Source organism: Trachymyrmex cornetzi, unplaced genomic scaffold (genome assembly GCF_001594075.2).
Source record: "Trachymyrmex cornetzi isolate Tcor2-1 unplaced genomic scaffold, Tcor1.1 scaffold380, whole genome shotgun sequence".
NCBI lineage: Eukaryota > Metazoa > Arthropoda > Insecta > Hymenoptera > Formicidae > Trachymyrmex > Trachymyrmex cornetzi.
Window position 1 is genome coordinate 571,384 of NW_017298535.1, and position 17,438 is coordinate 588,821.

The following is a 17,438-nucleotide window of genomic DNA, read 5'->3' on the forward strand; positions in this document are numbered from 1 at the left end:
CACTTAATCTAACTCCATCTGAGGAAAAAACGGTACAGTAAATTCATTCATATAAATCACAGATCGAGAATATTCGATTTTACCATGATGGAAGAACATGACCGTACTTTTTAATGCGATCGAAAATGGAACGTGATAAAGAGTATTTTCGTCATACTACTTTACTACTTTGATTCGAAGAAAACGGCTGCCGAAGCTCACCGAATCATCTCAGAAACTTATTCAGAATCTGCTCCATCACTTGAAACATGTGAGTACTGGTATCGACGATTTGAAAGTGATGATGTTGATTTGAAAGACGAAGAACGTTCAGGTCAACCAAAAGAGTTTGAAGACACCGAATTGCAGGCATTGTTGGATGAAAATCCAGCACAATCCACTTCAGAACTTGCCAGAAAGTTAAATACTGATCGTACAACAGTTACTAAACGTTTACATGATATGGGAAAGATTCGAAAAGAAGGTAAATGGGTTCCACACGAATTGTCTAAATTGGCCATTCAAAATCAAAAAGGAAGAGAGCAAATAAAAGAAAAAATTCGAAGAAGTGTAGAAGGTGCACGTAAAAGGAACAGATATGCTTCGTAGGTTATGTTGTGACGAGTTCGAGTGCGTGAGTTGTATCTTGCTGCGTCTTGCTTCGTCCTAATTCGCAAAATAATTGAGGAATTAGTGCGTTAGAATATCAACCAAAGTAGCTTAATTGAAAATACATTACTGTAAAAAGAAGAGACTGTTATAGTAATAAAGATCTTACGGAGGTTATGACGTTACGTTGCGTTCGGCTACGGTCATCCGACGATCTCGGAGACTCGTGACATGCAGTGCAGCACGCTCCAGACGAAGATGGAGAAACCGAGTTCGAAAGAATCCATCAGCTTGCTCGATATGCTGTCGGAAAGCGATTCCGACAGCACTGATCTGATTCTCGCCCCTCAGAAAAAGAAGAAAGTCAAGCGGTAATGCATCACTTATATATTTATATTATAAAGCCTACTTTACACGATCTACGATGTAATTCATGACAGAATTTAAAACAGAATTCCATTTATATAATTTTATGTATCAAATTATACATCTAAAGTGAGTTTAATAGGAATATTGCTACAAATGACATTTTATATATCGTATCATACTAGAGTTTGCGATTGAAGTTGAGATTGGATTGGAATTTTACTAATCAGAGCAAAGTTCACTAAACTTGATATTGGTTTTCTTTGTTCCGAATAGGTAAATTCAGATCTTAATCTCTAATCTGATATAGGCATTAACTACAGCATTATGATGGTATCTTTTAATTGCAGACGGCACAAATCACGGATCTTGTCTAGAAACCGACATAGCAATTCTTGTGGTTGTAACAAGTCGGATATGAGGATTATATCCTTGTGGTTAGCAGCTGTATTGATTACGTTCTGGCTGATCGCTTTATCCTGGCTAGCGACTATACTGTACGGCGAGATTAAGAAAATGGATATGTCTATAAAATCAGGTAAATGTCATTTTCATTTACTTGAGAAGTATAATTTTTTAATCTTTTGATAAATAGCAATTGGCTGTCAGAATTAAAAAATAGAAAAGGTTCTAATTAAATCTATTTGTATCTGCTGGTATATATGTATGTAACATTTCATTATTTATTATAATCTCCCTTTCATTATTTATTATTATCTCCCTTTCTCTCATGAGAGATTGTAAACTTTAAGCACTGTTTCTAATAATTGAATAATTAAAATAAAATTTATGCATTTAAAAGATAATATAATACAAACATCACAATTTGTGTATGTCTTAACAGTTGTAGACAAGCATTTTAATAACTTTATTACATAAATTAAGAATGTCTTGATATTCATTAAAATTATCTCTATATAAATCATTATGAATTTATGTGCTATATATTTCTGTATTTTTTAAATATCTAATATAAATCTGATTAATGAAGAAACAAATTGCATTTATTGTATACACTAATTTAATGTTAACATTAAATACTCTTTATTATATGTTTTCAAGTTTCAAATAGTCTGTAACTATTTCCTGCATACATTTCCTTAATACAGAATTCATTATTTTTCACACTGAAAAGAAAATTTGTTCATTTGACTAAAGTAATTTAATTTGTTTCTTTCGATGAAGATGTACGTATTTAAGTCAAATATATTATATTTGATTTAAATACATACATTCTCGAATCCAACGAAAGAAATAATGACGACTGAATTAATTTAATCAAATGAACAATTTCTCAGTGCGCAATTATGTATCATTTTTTTAATGTATAAATTCACAATCACTATTCGTGTTTTTTTTAACTATCCCGAATGAAATCCTAGAACATGTATTTCAAACACGGTCGTAATAAAAATAATCAAATCCAATTCATGGTCTTATCAAATTAGCGCTCGACGTCGCTTGGCGTCACTGTTCAAAATTCCCTATATGCAGTGCGGTTGTTATCAGGGAAATCCCTCCAGCGGGGCTTCAGTCGCCCATCAACCCTCAACGAGTCGATATCGGACGACGGCGCAGCTGGTGAGAGAGTGCCGCGTCGCGACGCCGTGCGTCGTTCCGCGATATTACCGGTATTTTGTCGACGGCTTCGTGAGTGTGTCGTCCAGGACTCCGTTGTGTTTCTTCACAATTCGTAGATCGTTCCTTGAAAATTCTTGCCTGAGAAAAACGAGACATCGCCGTCGCCGCTTGTGCCGTCCGCCCGTTTCCGTCCGCCGTGCGGTAATCGATTAGGAATCGCTTCTATAATTCATCCCCCTCGTAGGTCAAGTTCTGCTTGTTCTGTGTGAGAGCTTGCTATCCAATATTCATTCTTCCTGTTTCTCGTCTTATTCCTCTGCCTCGTCTTCCTCTTGTTCGAATACTTTGCATCCTTCGATTATTAAATATAGAACTCGAACGCGATGAAATATAAATGCTGGGAAGGTATTATAGGTTTCGGAAATCGGATATGGAGCGATCGAAGATATTCAAATATGAATGAAATTAATAAGGGATATATTAACGGGGGATTAATAAAAGATATATTACAATATTTTTCTGATTTTTAACTTTTTATCTATGAAATATTTAATACATTATTAATATATAAGATATTAATTCTCATATTTAATAATATTATATTTGGGAAAAGATATTAATCTGGATTTTTTTAAAAAGATACTAATCCTTAGTATTTTTTATTAAATATAAAATTAAATGTAACCATTAATATTGTATATCTCACGTTAATAATGGATTGAATGTCTCGTAGGTAAAAAATTAAAAACACGAATGCGTATATAAATAAATATGGAAATTGGAACAGAAAAATGATCGGAAAAATATTTTTAATATTTGAATGAGATTAATGCAGAAGATTAATTTCTTAAATAATGAAACAAGAAGAGGAAATTAAAGGCAAAAAGCACAAATGCAAATAAAATAAACTGGAAGTGATAAATTAGATGATGCCAAAAGCGAACGAGATAAAATTGATTTGCATGCCGCGAGGACCACATACGAGAAGCGTAAAGTCCCTGGCATTTACATAGATTTACATTTAAAAGATTAGCCTCTATGAGAGCGTACGAGAAATAGTTTCCGACTTTCGTTATTAATTTATTTGTCGTCACGTAACATTTGGCGCTAACCATAAGAGAATTGGCTCGCCGTTTTTTTCTTCTTTTTTTCTCGACTGATTTTTATTTATTCATGCGAGAAGAGATGCTTTTCCTGATTAAAGCGGAAAAAGAGGCGTGCCATTGGCACGAGCTTGCACGCGTATTGTCGCGCGATCGCGACTCTATCTCCCTTACTGACGCAAATGCAATGAATATTTAAGCAGACACGCGCTTTGCGGAAACCCCGGCATTGAGTCGACATATCGTCGATGCTTACTTCCGCGATATCGCATTTTCTCTTTCTTCAGAATTTAACAAAAGTAGGATATTGTTAAGTAAGAAGAAGCGCCAACTACAATCAAACTTAAATATTAGCATAATAATTCTGTACATTGAGAAACTAACGTACTAAATTTTAATAAATATTTATTTGAATTGTGCTAACTTTATTTATAATAAATAAATATACGTCCAAACTTGTTTCTATGCAAGAGAAGAGATGGGGAGGTCATAACAACCCTTTCCTACATTCACATAGAAAAATTCCTGCGTGCGGTATGCCGGTATGCCGATTATTGAAATTATTGATTATAGAGATTTTTGGTTATAGAGACAAGGATTAAATAATTAGTAAATACTTAATTGGTATTCAAATAAATGGTTCATTAAAATTTAGAATTTTCTTTTAGTATATGTAATTTATTTTAAATACATTTACTTCAGATATATGCAGATTGCGCGTGTAATGATGTATTGTATCAGCTGCTTCGTTTTCAGTAATCGATTCGTATTTATTATTTACTTAAGTGAATTGGATATATATATCAGAATGATCAATATATACTTTTGAATACCGAGTGTACTTTGATAAAATAGCCGACTATCTATGTACTAAAATAATAATTCTAATAAAGTATCTAAAAATTTAGTTAGATACAAATCTGAAAATAATTTTGTTGGAGTATTAAAATAATTATATAGAGGACGCTCAAGCATAATGAGCAATGTTGCAAAAATTTTGACATTCCAGCAACCAGTTTGTGAGTCCTACATAATTATTTTGGTCTCAAATAATAAAATTCTTTTATAGATCTGTATTTAATTAAATTTTTAGATACTTTAGCAAAATCGTTCATTCCCTGTAGACTTTTAAAATGCGAGTAGTCTGCAGAGTGTAAGAGATACCGATGATGAAAGGCTTGATGCTTCATGTGGTATTAAATGTTAATTAATCGACAGAATTAGTCATACAGCTATTACGTACGAAAGTTCTGCGTATATCGGCGCGAGGACAGACGACTAAGCAACATCCGCTTAATTAGCAAGGTATCTAACGTTTGTCGTTAGCATTGCCGATATACGCAGTTGCTTCCTTTCTTTCGTCCTCATTGTACGTTATCGCAACTTCGTCGTGAAACATATAATTTAAGCGACACGCAACGTCGTGCACAAAACGAAGATTTCAAGAGACATGACTCTGCAAAAAAATGCGTTCACGATAACGTAATGCAATCACGCGATTTAATTAGGTATCAATGAAAAGAGGATCTCAGCTGTGGCGATTAAGCGGAATTGATTATTACAGTAATCGAGTCGTCTTACTTATCCTTAATTCGATATGCATGCAAAATTGCACTTGTGGTCGTCGACTCACGGGATATGCATACTCGGTAGATTTTGTCTTTCCGTATTATTTATCGTAAATTCGCCAAAATTCCGAAGGCTTGGAGTTTCAGTGCATTAAAATTTTATACGTTCATATAAAATTCCAAGGACTTTTCAATTCTGCTTTGCAACGGTTTCTCCCTCGACATTGCTCTTTTTTATCTTCCTTCTTGGGTGTATCCTTAATTTAATGAAGAACTGTAATATTTTTTTAGTCTGAAAAATTTATTTTATCGGTAGTCTAATAAGAGTTTATTTCATAGATAATCTAATAGTAGGTGAATAATATGTAATATATATAGCTACTTTGAAACACACTAGCAATATTTAAATGTGAACGACAAAATGGCCTTTTTTCCTCACACATCGGTATCTTATCGAGTTCAGGGCCGCGAGCAAGTAATTGTGTCGCGACGTATTTCCATCCAGACGACCGACCCACGTCATATAGAATTAATGTTGCACCCGAAACCCTTTAAATTGGATTTTAAATCGCGTTAAAATAAGAACGGACATTCAAGAGACTCTAAATAAAAGAATTTTTGAACAAATGAATTTTTTTCGCTGCTTCGTTTTAGCCATAATAATTCCATCACTCAATAACTACATAATTATAGTAATATCAATTGAGTTGTCAATAGGTTAAATGTCGTGATATTATCGTCACGCTGATTTTACGTAGTTAAATAATCAATTCAGTTACGAAACAAAAAGACAAAAAGTCCAATACGGTTGACATTCGTATATTTGTACATTTTATTTGCAAGAAGACTATCAATAGTAAGGTACTTTATTTTGAAGGTTTCGATATTCGAACATCGAACTTCGAAGTTTCAGCATTAAAAACGAAGAATCAAAATTATGTAATTATTAATTTAATATATAGCTAATAGTAACGCATATATTTTCATAAAAAAATATACAAATATATTTTCATTTTTTCTCTACAAATAAATTTTCCGAAGCTTTAGAGACATCTTAAACTTCGGAAATTTGAAATTAACTTGGAAGATTTAAATTCTTTGAAGCTTCGAAAGAATTTAAATTTTCGAAGTTGTCAAAAAATAACAACTCTAATCAATAATCACGGATTTACCTCTTTCTCTTATCTAATCGATTTCATTATCTAAAATTAATTTCGATATTATGTATTTCGTTTTTCTTCGATCCGATCTGGACGACTATGTTTAAAACAGAAAACGATATAAACGATTCCAACTCTTCGCTCGCGAAGCGAGGTTAACTATTATCAAATTGGATCATCAAATTACCGTAACTAGGATCAACAATTAAATTTCGCTTGAAAAATATACCTATGTGTATCAGATTCTCACGAGCGTGATGACCAAACATTTAAGGCACATCTCGCATTCGTTATCGCGTTTATCAAATAATTCTACCGCCATACAAATATAAAGAGAGCCTTGGAAAGATTAACGTTACGACAACGATTGCTCTTATCAAAGCCAGCTCTTTGCCTTTTTCTCGCCGTTGAGCAATTTTGATGCGGTCGTTCTTTCATTTAAGATGTAATAGTCACTGTGCGTCGTTGCCTGTCACGCGTGTTCAATTCAGATCTAGCTTTTCGATCGGTATATATGTATACATACGTGTGTGAATGCAAAGGTGATCAGGTACCGGCCGACTGATAAGAGCTTCTTCCCTCAGTGACGAACGCGTCGTTGTGACGTTCGGTACATAAAGTTTGTCCGTCCACTTAGTTTCTTGAAATCTGAACACGTGTAGGACTTTTTTCTCCGCTTATAAAACTCGTTGAGATTATACTTCACTTTCTATATTCCAGTTCCCCTCCTGTGTTTATGAAATTGTGATAGCGTGAAATTGTGAAGAGCGTGTCTGGATTGGTTGATTTGCACTGTTTGTAATGTATCGTTGTTTATCATGTGCTACGATTATTGCTTCGTTGTGATAACAGACTGCTAATTAAACTTTAATCGAGAGTTTTAAATCTGGCTCTTCAGATACACACTATCGCGAACGTGATATAATGAAGCGTAATAATAGATATCTGTTGGATATTTTTATTTAATAAATTATTTAATAAAAATATCTACATCTCTGAATTAAAAATGTCAGTGAGATTAAAAGATAATGCTGGGGTTGTTGAGAAACGTTGTGTGTGATTAAAATTATAATATTATACAATTTTTCACCAAGAGTTTTCATATTCTTATATGTATATCTTTTGCCTAATATATCACATTAAAATATTACATTTAAATGTAATGATTTATAATCCTATATTTTTATCTAACAATTTACTTAACAGAGCGTTTAATTCAAAATTAATTTCTTTATCAGAGGAAATTGCTTGAGAAATCTTAGCACTTACATTGACATGTTTATTTGCATTAATGAGCTTTATAGCAGCAAATCAGTTGTTTTTAATTAATATTTTTGTTAATAAATTTTATATTACTATTAGTATTATGAAATTTTGCTTTGAAGCTAATTGCAGCAATAATTTTGGTCGCGATATCGTCCAATTATTACATATTTTGTAATATAGTCACTTATCCGTGAAATATAATTAATTTTAGAAGCAGTGATCAATTAACGAATGCATAGATATACGAGATACAATTAATATTTGGACGAGAATTAATTAAAGTGTATCGGCTCTCTGGACGACTGCGAGCCCTGAAAGCACAGCGAGAAAGCGATATTTATTAAATTAAATATTTTTCGATATTTTCGCAGACGAAGATGTAGACTGAAGTGAAGGTTTTTGTGCCGATTAATTCCGAGCAGTCGCACCGTTTGAGCTCGTATAGGTATCGAGAAATCGCGCAAATTTTGTGTCGGCGGTTAAGCAGTGCTGTTAGCTAATAATTAAGAAATGATAACGGAACGATTCTCCAAACTCACGGCGATCGTGCAGTGTCTGACGAAAAACATTGAAAGTGAAGTGTATTAATCGGGAATTCGCCAAAGATATCCTAAAAAATAGGCGGCGCGGTTTTACTTGAGATGGACTCGGTGGCGGTGACGGTGCCGCTTCGTCAGCCGACGAAGAAGATGAAGAAGAGGAAGGAACTTGACGCCCTGGCACCGGCGCATGCTATCTCCCGCCGAAGTTCCGGGAAACGCAGCTCGCAGGTGAGTAAAATAATTACAAGAGATGTTCGGAAAATAAAGATACAAAAAGTCTTAAATTTATTTAAAAATCTGTTCACAAATCTTCACGGAAAGAGCGGTTTTACTAAAAATTAAATTTTAGCTAGATACAAATCTAAAAATAATTTTGTTAGACCATCAAGATAATTATGTAGGACGCTCAAACTGGTTGTTATATTAAGTTAGAATATTAAAACTTTTTGCAGTATTACTCATCATGCTTCAGTTTTCTACGTAATTATTTTGATGGTCCAATAAAATTATTCTCACGTTTATTCTGTTATATCTATCTAAATTTTAGATACTTTAGCAAAATTGTTTTTTCCATATTTCGGTAAGATTATTTATATACATATATTTTTCTTTTTCGACATAGTTATTGCCATAGTTGTCCAAAACATTTATTGATAGTTAATAAGCGTTTTTGTAAGAAAATATCAATTTTTGTATTCCCGCGTCTCAAAGATCTGCCGTTAGTCTTTTGAATCACGTCATGACTTCTTCTTTCATCTCAACGTCGTCGAACTTTTTCTCGGTCAGGTAAAAATCCAAAACATGGATCACTGTGAACATCAATGAACGTCAGAGAATTTACGGCATCATTTCATGACATTTTGTCATAAACATATCGAGTCATAAGCATATTATCACTATAAAAAGACTATGATTTATTTATGAATTTTCGTTAAATGTCCGGTCTTAAGAAACATCTAGCCGGGAAGAAGTTTGATAATGATATGAGATGAAAGAAGAGATTATGACGTTGATTCAAAGGGCTAGCAGAATTCTATGATATAAGAATATAAAAGCAGATTTCCATACTTAATAAAAGTTTGAATGGCGATAACTATATTGAAAAATAAAGATATATGTGTGTCAATAATTCTCAGTGAAAGATTTGTAAATAGTGTGTTTAGAAAGTAAAGGTACAAATTTAAAAATTTGTATCTTTACTTTCTAAACACTTCTTCGTAAATTCGATATCGATTTTTTCTCCGCGAAGAATAACGTCGAGACGGTTCTCGAGGCGAACGATAAAAAATAAATAATAGATGAAGTAAGATTCTTCCCAAATATGTAATGTATAGATAATGAAAGATACATTTGGCACCAGCGTAGATTTTACACCAAAGACGCGAAAACAAATTATTTTCTCGTAACCATTTGTGTCAATGTTTGCACTGTTCCCCGAAAAGGAGATAAAAGTGTGAGTCAAAACATGAATACTGACAGACTCGTTGATGGAAAATATTCCGCTAATGTGCTTGAAAAATCTAAAACAAAATTCAGTGTGAAGGAGAAAGATAAGAAATGATATATGAGTTATAAAAAGAAATGATGATTGTAATAAATGAAGATTATGTTATTATTTTTTTCAATACTGATTAATAGAAAATACATTTGTTTCTCTTACATTTTTATAGGAATTGTTGACTGACAGCAGCGACGATCGTTCGGAATATTGGAATGTCTCTACCAGAAACGGACGCAAATGCAGAGGCAGAAGGGGACGTGTTTGTCCCGGATTCCTTAAAGCTTGTAACGCTTTTTTGGCATGTGCCTCAGTATTAGCGACCGCCAGTCTGATATGGTTATTCATCGACGTTCGTCAACAGCTTACCGCTCTGCGAACCGAGTTAGACCAAGGTATTGGTCTAGCATCTGCAAAGTTCAGCATTAAGCGGTTAAATCAAGTTAATAATTAGAGAAGAAGATATCTGTACCTAACTCGAATTAATATGCAATATAATTGTTTTTATATCTAAATGTACATTGAGACAAAAAATTTATTAAATCTTAGGATAGAGCTATTCCGTCAGTTTCCATCTTAAAGTAATATAAAATTTACGACAGCAAATATCTTTTTGCAGTAACGTGCTTAATAACTACCTTATATAATCATGATTGCTTCTTGAAAGCACAAGTATGATGTTTAAATGATGTTTTCAGTATGCGCTGTTCAGAAACATAGACACTATCGTGAGAAATGGATGAAAAAGCTTTTAATATATATTTTTTTCATAAATAGTAATTAAACATTTACTTACAATAAATAAATATTTATTTAATAAAAAAAGAATAGTTAAAGTAATAAATGTTTACATTTAGGAAATATTTATAGTTAGTACTTCCAATAAATATTTATTAAAATTTAGAACATTTTTTCAATTCACGAAGAACCGATTTCTGTAAATATTTTTAATTAGAACCTTTCAAAACTTAGAATTGTTATGCTATCACACAATTCTATACTTTTTTGCACTTTTGTGCTTAATCTCTTTTACATTACAGTGATAGCGGGCAGCGAGGGTGTCCCGGACGCTTTACAGAAATGCCACTCGTTGTCGAGAGATCTTCAGAACAACCAAACAATAATTTTCTCCAGACTGTCCGATCTTAAACAACAGATAAATAATTTTACGGTACAGGTAAAATTGCACAAGTAACATCGATAATTCAATTGCGACCGGTTATTGACCGGGATGACTCACACCCTTCCGGATCGATACTTTTGCAGTTGGCGCACATTCAGCAGGACTTACATAAAGTACAGGAGTACTTTCAAGCCGCGCCCGAGATGGCCAATTTGCCGAAACGCTTGGACGAGTTGTCAACTAGCGTTGCAACATTTGGTAGTCAAATAAGGGATCTCGGGGCCACAGTGAATACCTTAAAAGAGACGAACATGAGGGTACAGGATGTACAGACCACTATGCAACAAAACATTAGCAGTATTAAGGTAAATATGATCAATATTGAAGCGGAAATGAAAATAGTAGAAATGAAATTAACTTATTCAACGTTCATCGCCGTGTTTTTGTAGCACACCATGTTAGAATTGTCGAACATTACTCAAAAGCCTCAAATATTGAGCACTGACGAAACGCAAGTTAAGACTGACAAACTAAACCTCACGATATCTCATTTAATGAATAATTTAACGCATGTTAATGAAACCCTGTCGAGCAAATTGCAATGGGTCGCCGATGATCAAGGCAAGGATCGCGTAAGTATCATGTGATATGTAGATTTTATAATAAATACATGTTTGGAATATCAAATTGTTACATCTTATTTTTTATCGTTGCAGAAAAAATTAGTTTCACTTCAAGAAGCAACGGCGGCCATTAACACAACAATGATGTCTTTGCAAGGAGAGTGCGTTAAAATGTCTGAGCAGGCTTCCGTTCTAGCATCAATTCAGCAATTAACAAAAAAGGTGCAATACAAGTATCAATACAAGACTCTATTGATCGGCGTTTTGCTAATCGTCAATATTTCTAATTAATATAGATGAACGAGGTACGTACAACCGACGTGGAATTAATTGGCAAGTTAAAGCAATTGGAACAATCGTATAACGGACTGAAGAACTTTACCAACATAATATTCACTACTGTGTCTGAAATACAGAATCAACAACAGATCAATAAGATCAAGTTACCGGAATCGTTAAGTGATGTGACAACGGAAATAAATCGTGGTGCGACAGGTAAAGTCACATATAAGACTTCTCATGTAAAATTTCTACTACTTGTAAATTCATAACCATGTCGTCTCATTTGCAGATGTAAGTAATATTGCTCAGAGAAAGAATGACAAATCTCAAATGTGGCGGAAGCGCAGTTTCAACGAGCAGTAAACAAACCTAGAAAAAACTCGCGCTTAAAAAGAGACTTTCACATGGATGAAAATCGCAATCTAAGAAGCTGTGTATTTGTAAATATTAATAAATTAAGTACACGTTATGCATGTACATAGAAAGATATTTATGATACCGCACGGGTATCCAGTGGAACAATAATCCATCGTGATCCTTGATTGACCTGCAGTTGCATTGAGAAGAGACTATCGCGAGCGTGCCGTGGCCTGAATGAAGCTACTACGTCGAGCAATAACTCAAAGCGTATTAACATTATTGTTAGCGAGACAAACGTCCTGTATTCGACCTAGATTAGATATGTCAATTCCTAATAACACTAAACGCAATGTAGCGAGAAAGATAGTTCAGAAATACTATGGAAAGTACAAAGTCGACAGCCACCTGGAAAACGAATTCTCGGTTGTAATGTCTAGGAAAATGTTTATATTTAAGTAACGGCAGCGTATATCGAAAGTTTTCTACTCTTCTACATTTTGTAGCGTGATACGCTATTGTACATTTCTCCGAGTTTTTCAGCGTGAAATAATAGTGTTCTTTAGATCGTAGAGAAAACTATATATAAATACCGTGATTCAGGATGTCTATGTAAATACAATACAATATTATTTAACGAATAACAAACAGTGTGATAAAATGATAGAGAAGTAACTACACATTTTAATTGCGAAATTAATTAAATTTGGTTTGCACGGTTAACAAACTAATTTATTGGCGATATATGTTTTCGACTTTTAGTTTAGCGACACATGCACCGTACAGTCGAATGTACAGTTAAATGTGTGGTTAAAGATGTTAGTCTTTCTGCGACAAATAACTTTCACCGTTGCAGATAGTATTGTAGTAGCTTGATCAAATTTTTTTAACAAAGAACGAGCATTATTTTTATATGTATCGAGGATAACATTTGCGAAAAGGGATAAAGCGAAGTGAGTTTTCCGAAAGCTTGTTGCGTCTCGGCTCTTTGGTACATGCGAATGAATTGTTTTTCAGCGAATCTTTAAATAACTATAGGCAGAATGTACAGAGAATTAGACAGTATTCGCATGTAATTATTTCATTTACGGTTATATAGAAAAATCTAGACGAATGTGTCCCAATATCTCTCACACTAGTAAGCGAGAAGTTACTGAAGACCAATTTTTTGGAATATAGTTTTGAATATGTGCATTCGTTTGTGAATTTAGGAAGATAATTACGTGCGAGTACGTGACATAAATCGGCTACAACAATACCGAAGTGAAATAATAAAAAAAAAAGAAAGAAGGTATCTGGCGAAGTTAATATTATTTCTTGATGTATCCTCAGCATTGTCGAGCATGCAAGTCTGATAAGCCATCATTTATTGTTTAATGAAACTCTGAAATACTAAGTCAAGTGGGAGGAACCTGACCGTAATTTTTATATAAAGGATAGAAAATTAATTCCGGTGAAATGAGTTAGCTTTTATATATAATACAGCTTATAATGTGATAAATAGAAGATATAGACATATGTTCGATAATGTATAATTTTTGCTACAGTGTATCAATGATGTAAAACTTGTGCTCACAGAGCATCTTTAATACACTATATGCATTTTCCAGCAAGAAACACAGATAATACAGTGTAATAGAGTGAATCATTATATCCTTGTTGTTTTTAAATGTTAAAGCTGAAGTATGTTATACTAATATACTGTATCTCTCTTGCTGGAAAGCATTTAGCTTAGAAACTATTCATGTTTGAGTCTATATACTGATCTTGTGTCTATATACTGGTATTCGTAATCACAGTTCTTATAGGTATTTGAAACTATCTTAAATACAGTCCCAAAATGTCATAAGTTAATCACAGAGCCGTATTAGCATCTTAAGATATTACTTAAGATAATCTTGAAATAAGAACCAACCATGAATAACTATGACATTTTTTGTTAGTTACATTATACATATTATAGTTTACATTATACGTGAAAATTAACTCATTTTCAGGATCCAATTTTCTATGTAATTAGTGCAAGTCTTTTATTTTGCGAATGTTCAATATTCGTGAAATTCCATACTCCTGCCCTATCAATTTTCTATTTCTTTAAACAACGTTGGTTTAAGAATCAAATGCGTAATCTTGGCATTAATTTTCTTTTTGTTTGAGGACAGATGCGAATTTTCTTTCTCGTTGGTTTGCATTTCTCCAAGAAACACAGCCTTCTCGACGCCCTCGTGGCTCCCAAGCTCACCATGCATCTCTGTATGCCCCGCTCGCATGCCGTTCAGCCTCGCGCGATTGGTCGGGTCTCGTAATTCTGTACGGTGCATCTGGTGCAGCAGATGCGGCGCGTCCCCATAATCCAAGCTTCTCATCTCACTCGCGGACGATTCGGTCGCGACTGGATTCTTCTGATCGTGTAGTCGCTGATATCGCCGTTGACTGGCCGTGTAATTTGGCGAAAATTTGGCGCCCGGATACGAGAGTGCTTACAAGTAAGTACGAGATTACGTCCAGTTAACCCATTTTATCACATTTTATTGTGTAACTTTATCTTGAGAACACGAGCATCGTATTTTTTTCTCGTTGATTTAATTTTACGCAAGTCGCTCATGTGTTTCATAATTAATTATACACCGCCAAATTTATATATTTGTCAAACGTAATTCTGAATAGAAAATTCTTTAATGCATTTCTCTAATTTCTGCTGGCCGTTTCTAGCGGTAGATCGATACTTTTACTCGTGTATCTCACGCGGGCGTCTAGCAGTCGCTTTGTTCCGATCATATACTACGCATTACTATTGTTCGGGAAGTCGAGCTTGAAGGTCATGTCATTGGATAAAGGAGGATAAAATATCTGAGCCATTCATCGATAGAATTTTTTCAAAATCCGCAAGTGATTGTTCTTTTCATTTCGCTTGAAAACCAGCGTTCTTATCCTATCTTGAATATCTTGATACTGATGACAAAAGTCGCGACTTTCTGAAATGAGTCATCAGTTAGTTGGCACGTATCATCCTTATCATCGCAATTTGTTGTGCGAAATTAGTATTGCGTCTTCATGTGGGCCGAAATGAATCAAAACGAGACGAAATCCGGGAAAGGGATTATCGTTGCAGAAAATACGGCGCGTTTAGACGTAAACAAAGCGTTCGCTCGATCACTGACCCCGTCCCGCTTCCGATAGCCCCGAGCGATCGATTGGTCCGTGATTTTATTACACGATTGAGACTTAATTCGCTAATTCTAATAATAGTTATTCGATTGAATTATTCCATCTTGATATATAGTATGTATATTTTGATTTTTACGTACATATATATGTTTCGTTGTTGTAACTCTTCTTAGTTTATCTCCGTTTCCTGTCTGGCTTTTATTCATATGGAGAGGGGAAAGGGTTGCTGCAGCCTGTATTTATCTCGCCCACGTTCTTTATACTTTCAAAAATCATTCTCTTTGCTTTCTGAAGCGCGAACTAAGAATTAATTAGTAACTTATTATCAAACTAAAATTATGTTTCAATAATGTTTTTTTATTTTATGGTAGTAAATAAATATATAAATACATATTATTATATACATATATCTGTTTATTGTGTGCGTACATGCGTGCGTGTGTACTTCGTCATATTTAAAATATATATTTTAAATAAATTTTCGGAATCTTTTATATTTTTTATTTTAAATAAGTCATATCAATTATACACAACATACACAATATATATTATATATTATATATTGTGTACATGTATATATATATTTATTATTATATTATTACATATACACATACACACATACCATATATATATACAGTGAGAGCAAAAAGTATTCATATAAGGAAATTTGTTGTAAAAAAAAGCCTTATTTGTAGAAAATAAACATTAATTAGCAATTTTATACAATAAATACATTCTGTTCTAACATAAACAAACGAGCTCCGCATGTATTCCTGACTTTAGAAGCTAAATTTCTCGTCTGTACGAATACTTTTTGAGCATTCAAACAATACAATTTTAAATTTTCGCTTATTTTTCAAATGATATATTTTGTATAATTAATACACATCTTTTTGGTATATATAATTTTAAGAAACATACAGTCTATTTTATTCTTTATGAATAAATTGTTAATTATTCAACAAGAAATTCTCGTCAATTAAACATCGAATCGACGTTAAATTGATGTTGAAATCACCGTATTTATATCGATTCGACATTAATTAGATGACTCATTTCTCACTAGATAATATTTACTTTTTAAAAATAAAGTTTTTTAAAAAATATTTTCTTTGTGCGAATACTTTCTGCACTCACTGTATATTTATTTTACGTTTCTTCTGACTTATTCGAGTTTTCCATTCTCGAGGCCATCCCTCCGACAACTCCGACGCAGTTTTAAATTCCGGTTGAGCCCGGTTTTAAATCCCTCGGCACGCATAAACAAAGCGACGTAGCGATCACTGACCTCCGCCAACCAATATATGCGACGTACGCCACGCTTCGGGCTTCCGCGGATCCGAGTTTCGCTCCATCCTCCATGATCTATCCGCCTCGTTCGTATAATCAATTCCCAGTGCGGATTCCTGTGTCGATTCCAATGCTCCATCGATAAGATAAGAATCGATTGTCTTTCTCGATCGACATTCGCCGAACTTCACGTCCTCGATCCTCGATCGCGGAAAATTTTTGCGCGACATAACCTCATTCTGAGGTATCTGCAAGTATCTGTCCCCAGTCTTCACGTACATCATGCGATCGCGTAAAACATCCGTATGCAGGCACGACTGAAAAGTACGGAAGGGAGATCGAGGATTACGACATTTCGAAACCTGCACAATTTATTATAAGTTAAATTAATTTTGAATACTTTCTCTCTCTCTCTCTCTCTCTCTCTCTCTCTCTATATATATATATATATATGTATGCACATATATATTTGTGTACAGTGTTTATATGTACGAGGTTACTCGCACTTATGTCAGGGTTATCCTAAAAAAAAAAAAATTATTAGCTTCCGTCGCGGCACAGTCAGCACTCAGCATCCGGCACGCTAGAGTTCCGGGCGCTGCTGGTGCGTCCCGAAACCCAAAACCCGAAAGGGTGAGAAAAAACGGTCAGCGGAGAAGAAAAAGAGAGACGGGAGGATCGCGAAAGGGACAGTGCGCGCATTTCATTACGTCAGGTCAGGACGAGTGACAGCGAGAGAGCGAGAGAGCGAGAGAGAGAGAGAGAGAGAGAGAGGTGGAGGTGGAGGAACGGCGTCTCTTAACATCTGCGCATTTCTCGCGTTCGCTCAGGGGAAAACTCCAAAACAAGCAACATGGCGGACCCGAGCAACGAGCCCGCATCGTCGAGCGGCGTCGCGGAGCAGATAGCTGCGACAGCGGCGG

General features: G+C 34.3%; 3 protein-coding genes across 5 annotated transcripts in view; 2 read left to right on the forward strand and 1 right to left on the reverse strand.

Annotated features, from left to right (window-relative positions):
* The first annotated feature begins 621 nt into the window (after positions 1-621).
* On the forward strand, positions 622-12,373 carry LOC108763731 (myosin-3). 3 transcript variants are annotated; one of them, XM_018511588.1, is made up of 9 exons: positions 2,354-2,736; positions 8,004-8,402; positions 9,845-10,067; positions 10,713-10,843; positions 10,939-11,160; positions 11,245-11,427; positions 11,512-11,640; positions 11,715-11,913; positions 11,990-12,373. In XM_018511588.1, the coding sequence occupies exons 2-9, from the start codon at positions 8,274-8,276 to the stop codon at positions 12,061-12,063; spliced, it is 1,290 nt and encodes a 429-aa protein (XP_018367090.1). In that variant the 5' UTR covers positions 2,354-2,736; positions 8,004-8,273; the 3' UTR covers positions 12,064-12,373. The 3 variants fall into 3 exon arrangements, with proteins under 3 accessions (XP_018367091.1, XP_018367090.1, XP_018367089.1); XM_018511587.1 differs by having other exon boundaries at positions 2,358-2,736; positions 10,713-10,849; XM_018511589.1 differs by lacking the exons at positions 2,354-2,736; positions 8,004-8,402; positions 9,845-10,067 and adding exons at positions 622-959; positions 1,305-1,492 and having other exon boundaries at positions 10,713-10,849.
* A 2,972-nt stretch (positions 12,374-15,345) lies between these two features.
* On the reverse strand, positions 15,346-16,834 carry LOC108763724 (uncharacterized). Its single transcript, XM_018511576.1, has 2 exons — positions 16,514-16,834; positions 15,346-15,525 (listed from the first exon to the last, which is right to left on the reverse strand). The coding sequence occupies exons 1-2, from the start codon at positions 16,797-16,799 to the stop codon at positions 15,491-15,493; spliced, it is 321 nt and encodes a 106-aa protein (XP_018367078.1). The 5' UTR covers positions 16,800-16,834; the 3' UTR covers positions 15,346-15,490.
* A 146-nt stretch (positions 16,835-16,980) lies between these two features.
* The window catches only part of LOC108763702 (uncharacterized), a 1,147-nt gene continuing 689 nt past the window's right edge, over positions 16,981-17,438 (forward strand). Inside the window, exons 1-2 of the mRNA XM_018511547.1 lie at positions 16,981-17,230; positions 17,346-17,434. Of these exons, the coding sequence (XP_018367049.1) occupies positions 17,002-17,230; positions 17,346-17,434 (318 nt within the window). The 5' untranslated portion in view covers positions 16,981-17,001. The remainder of the gene's footprint in view (positions 17,231-17,345; positions 17,435-17,438) is intronic.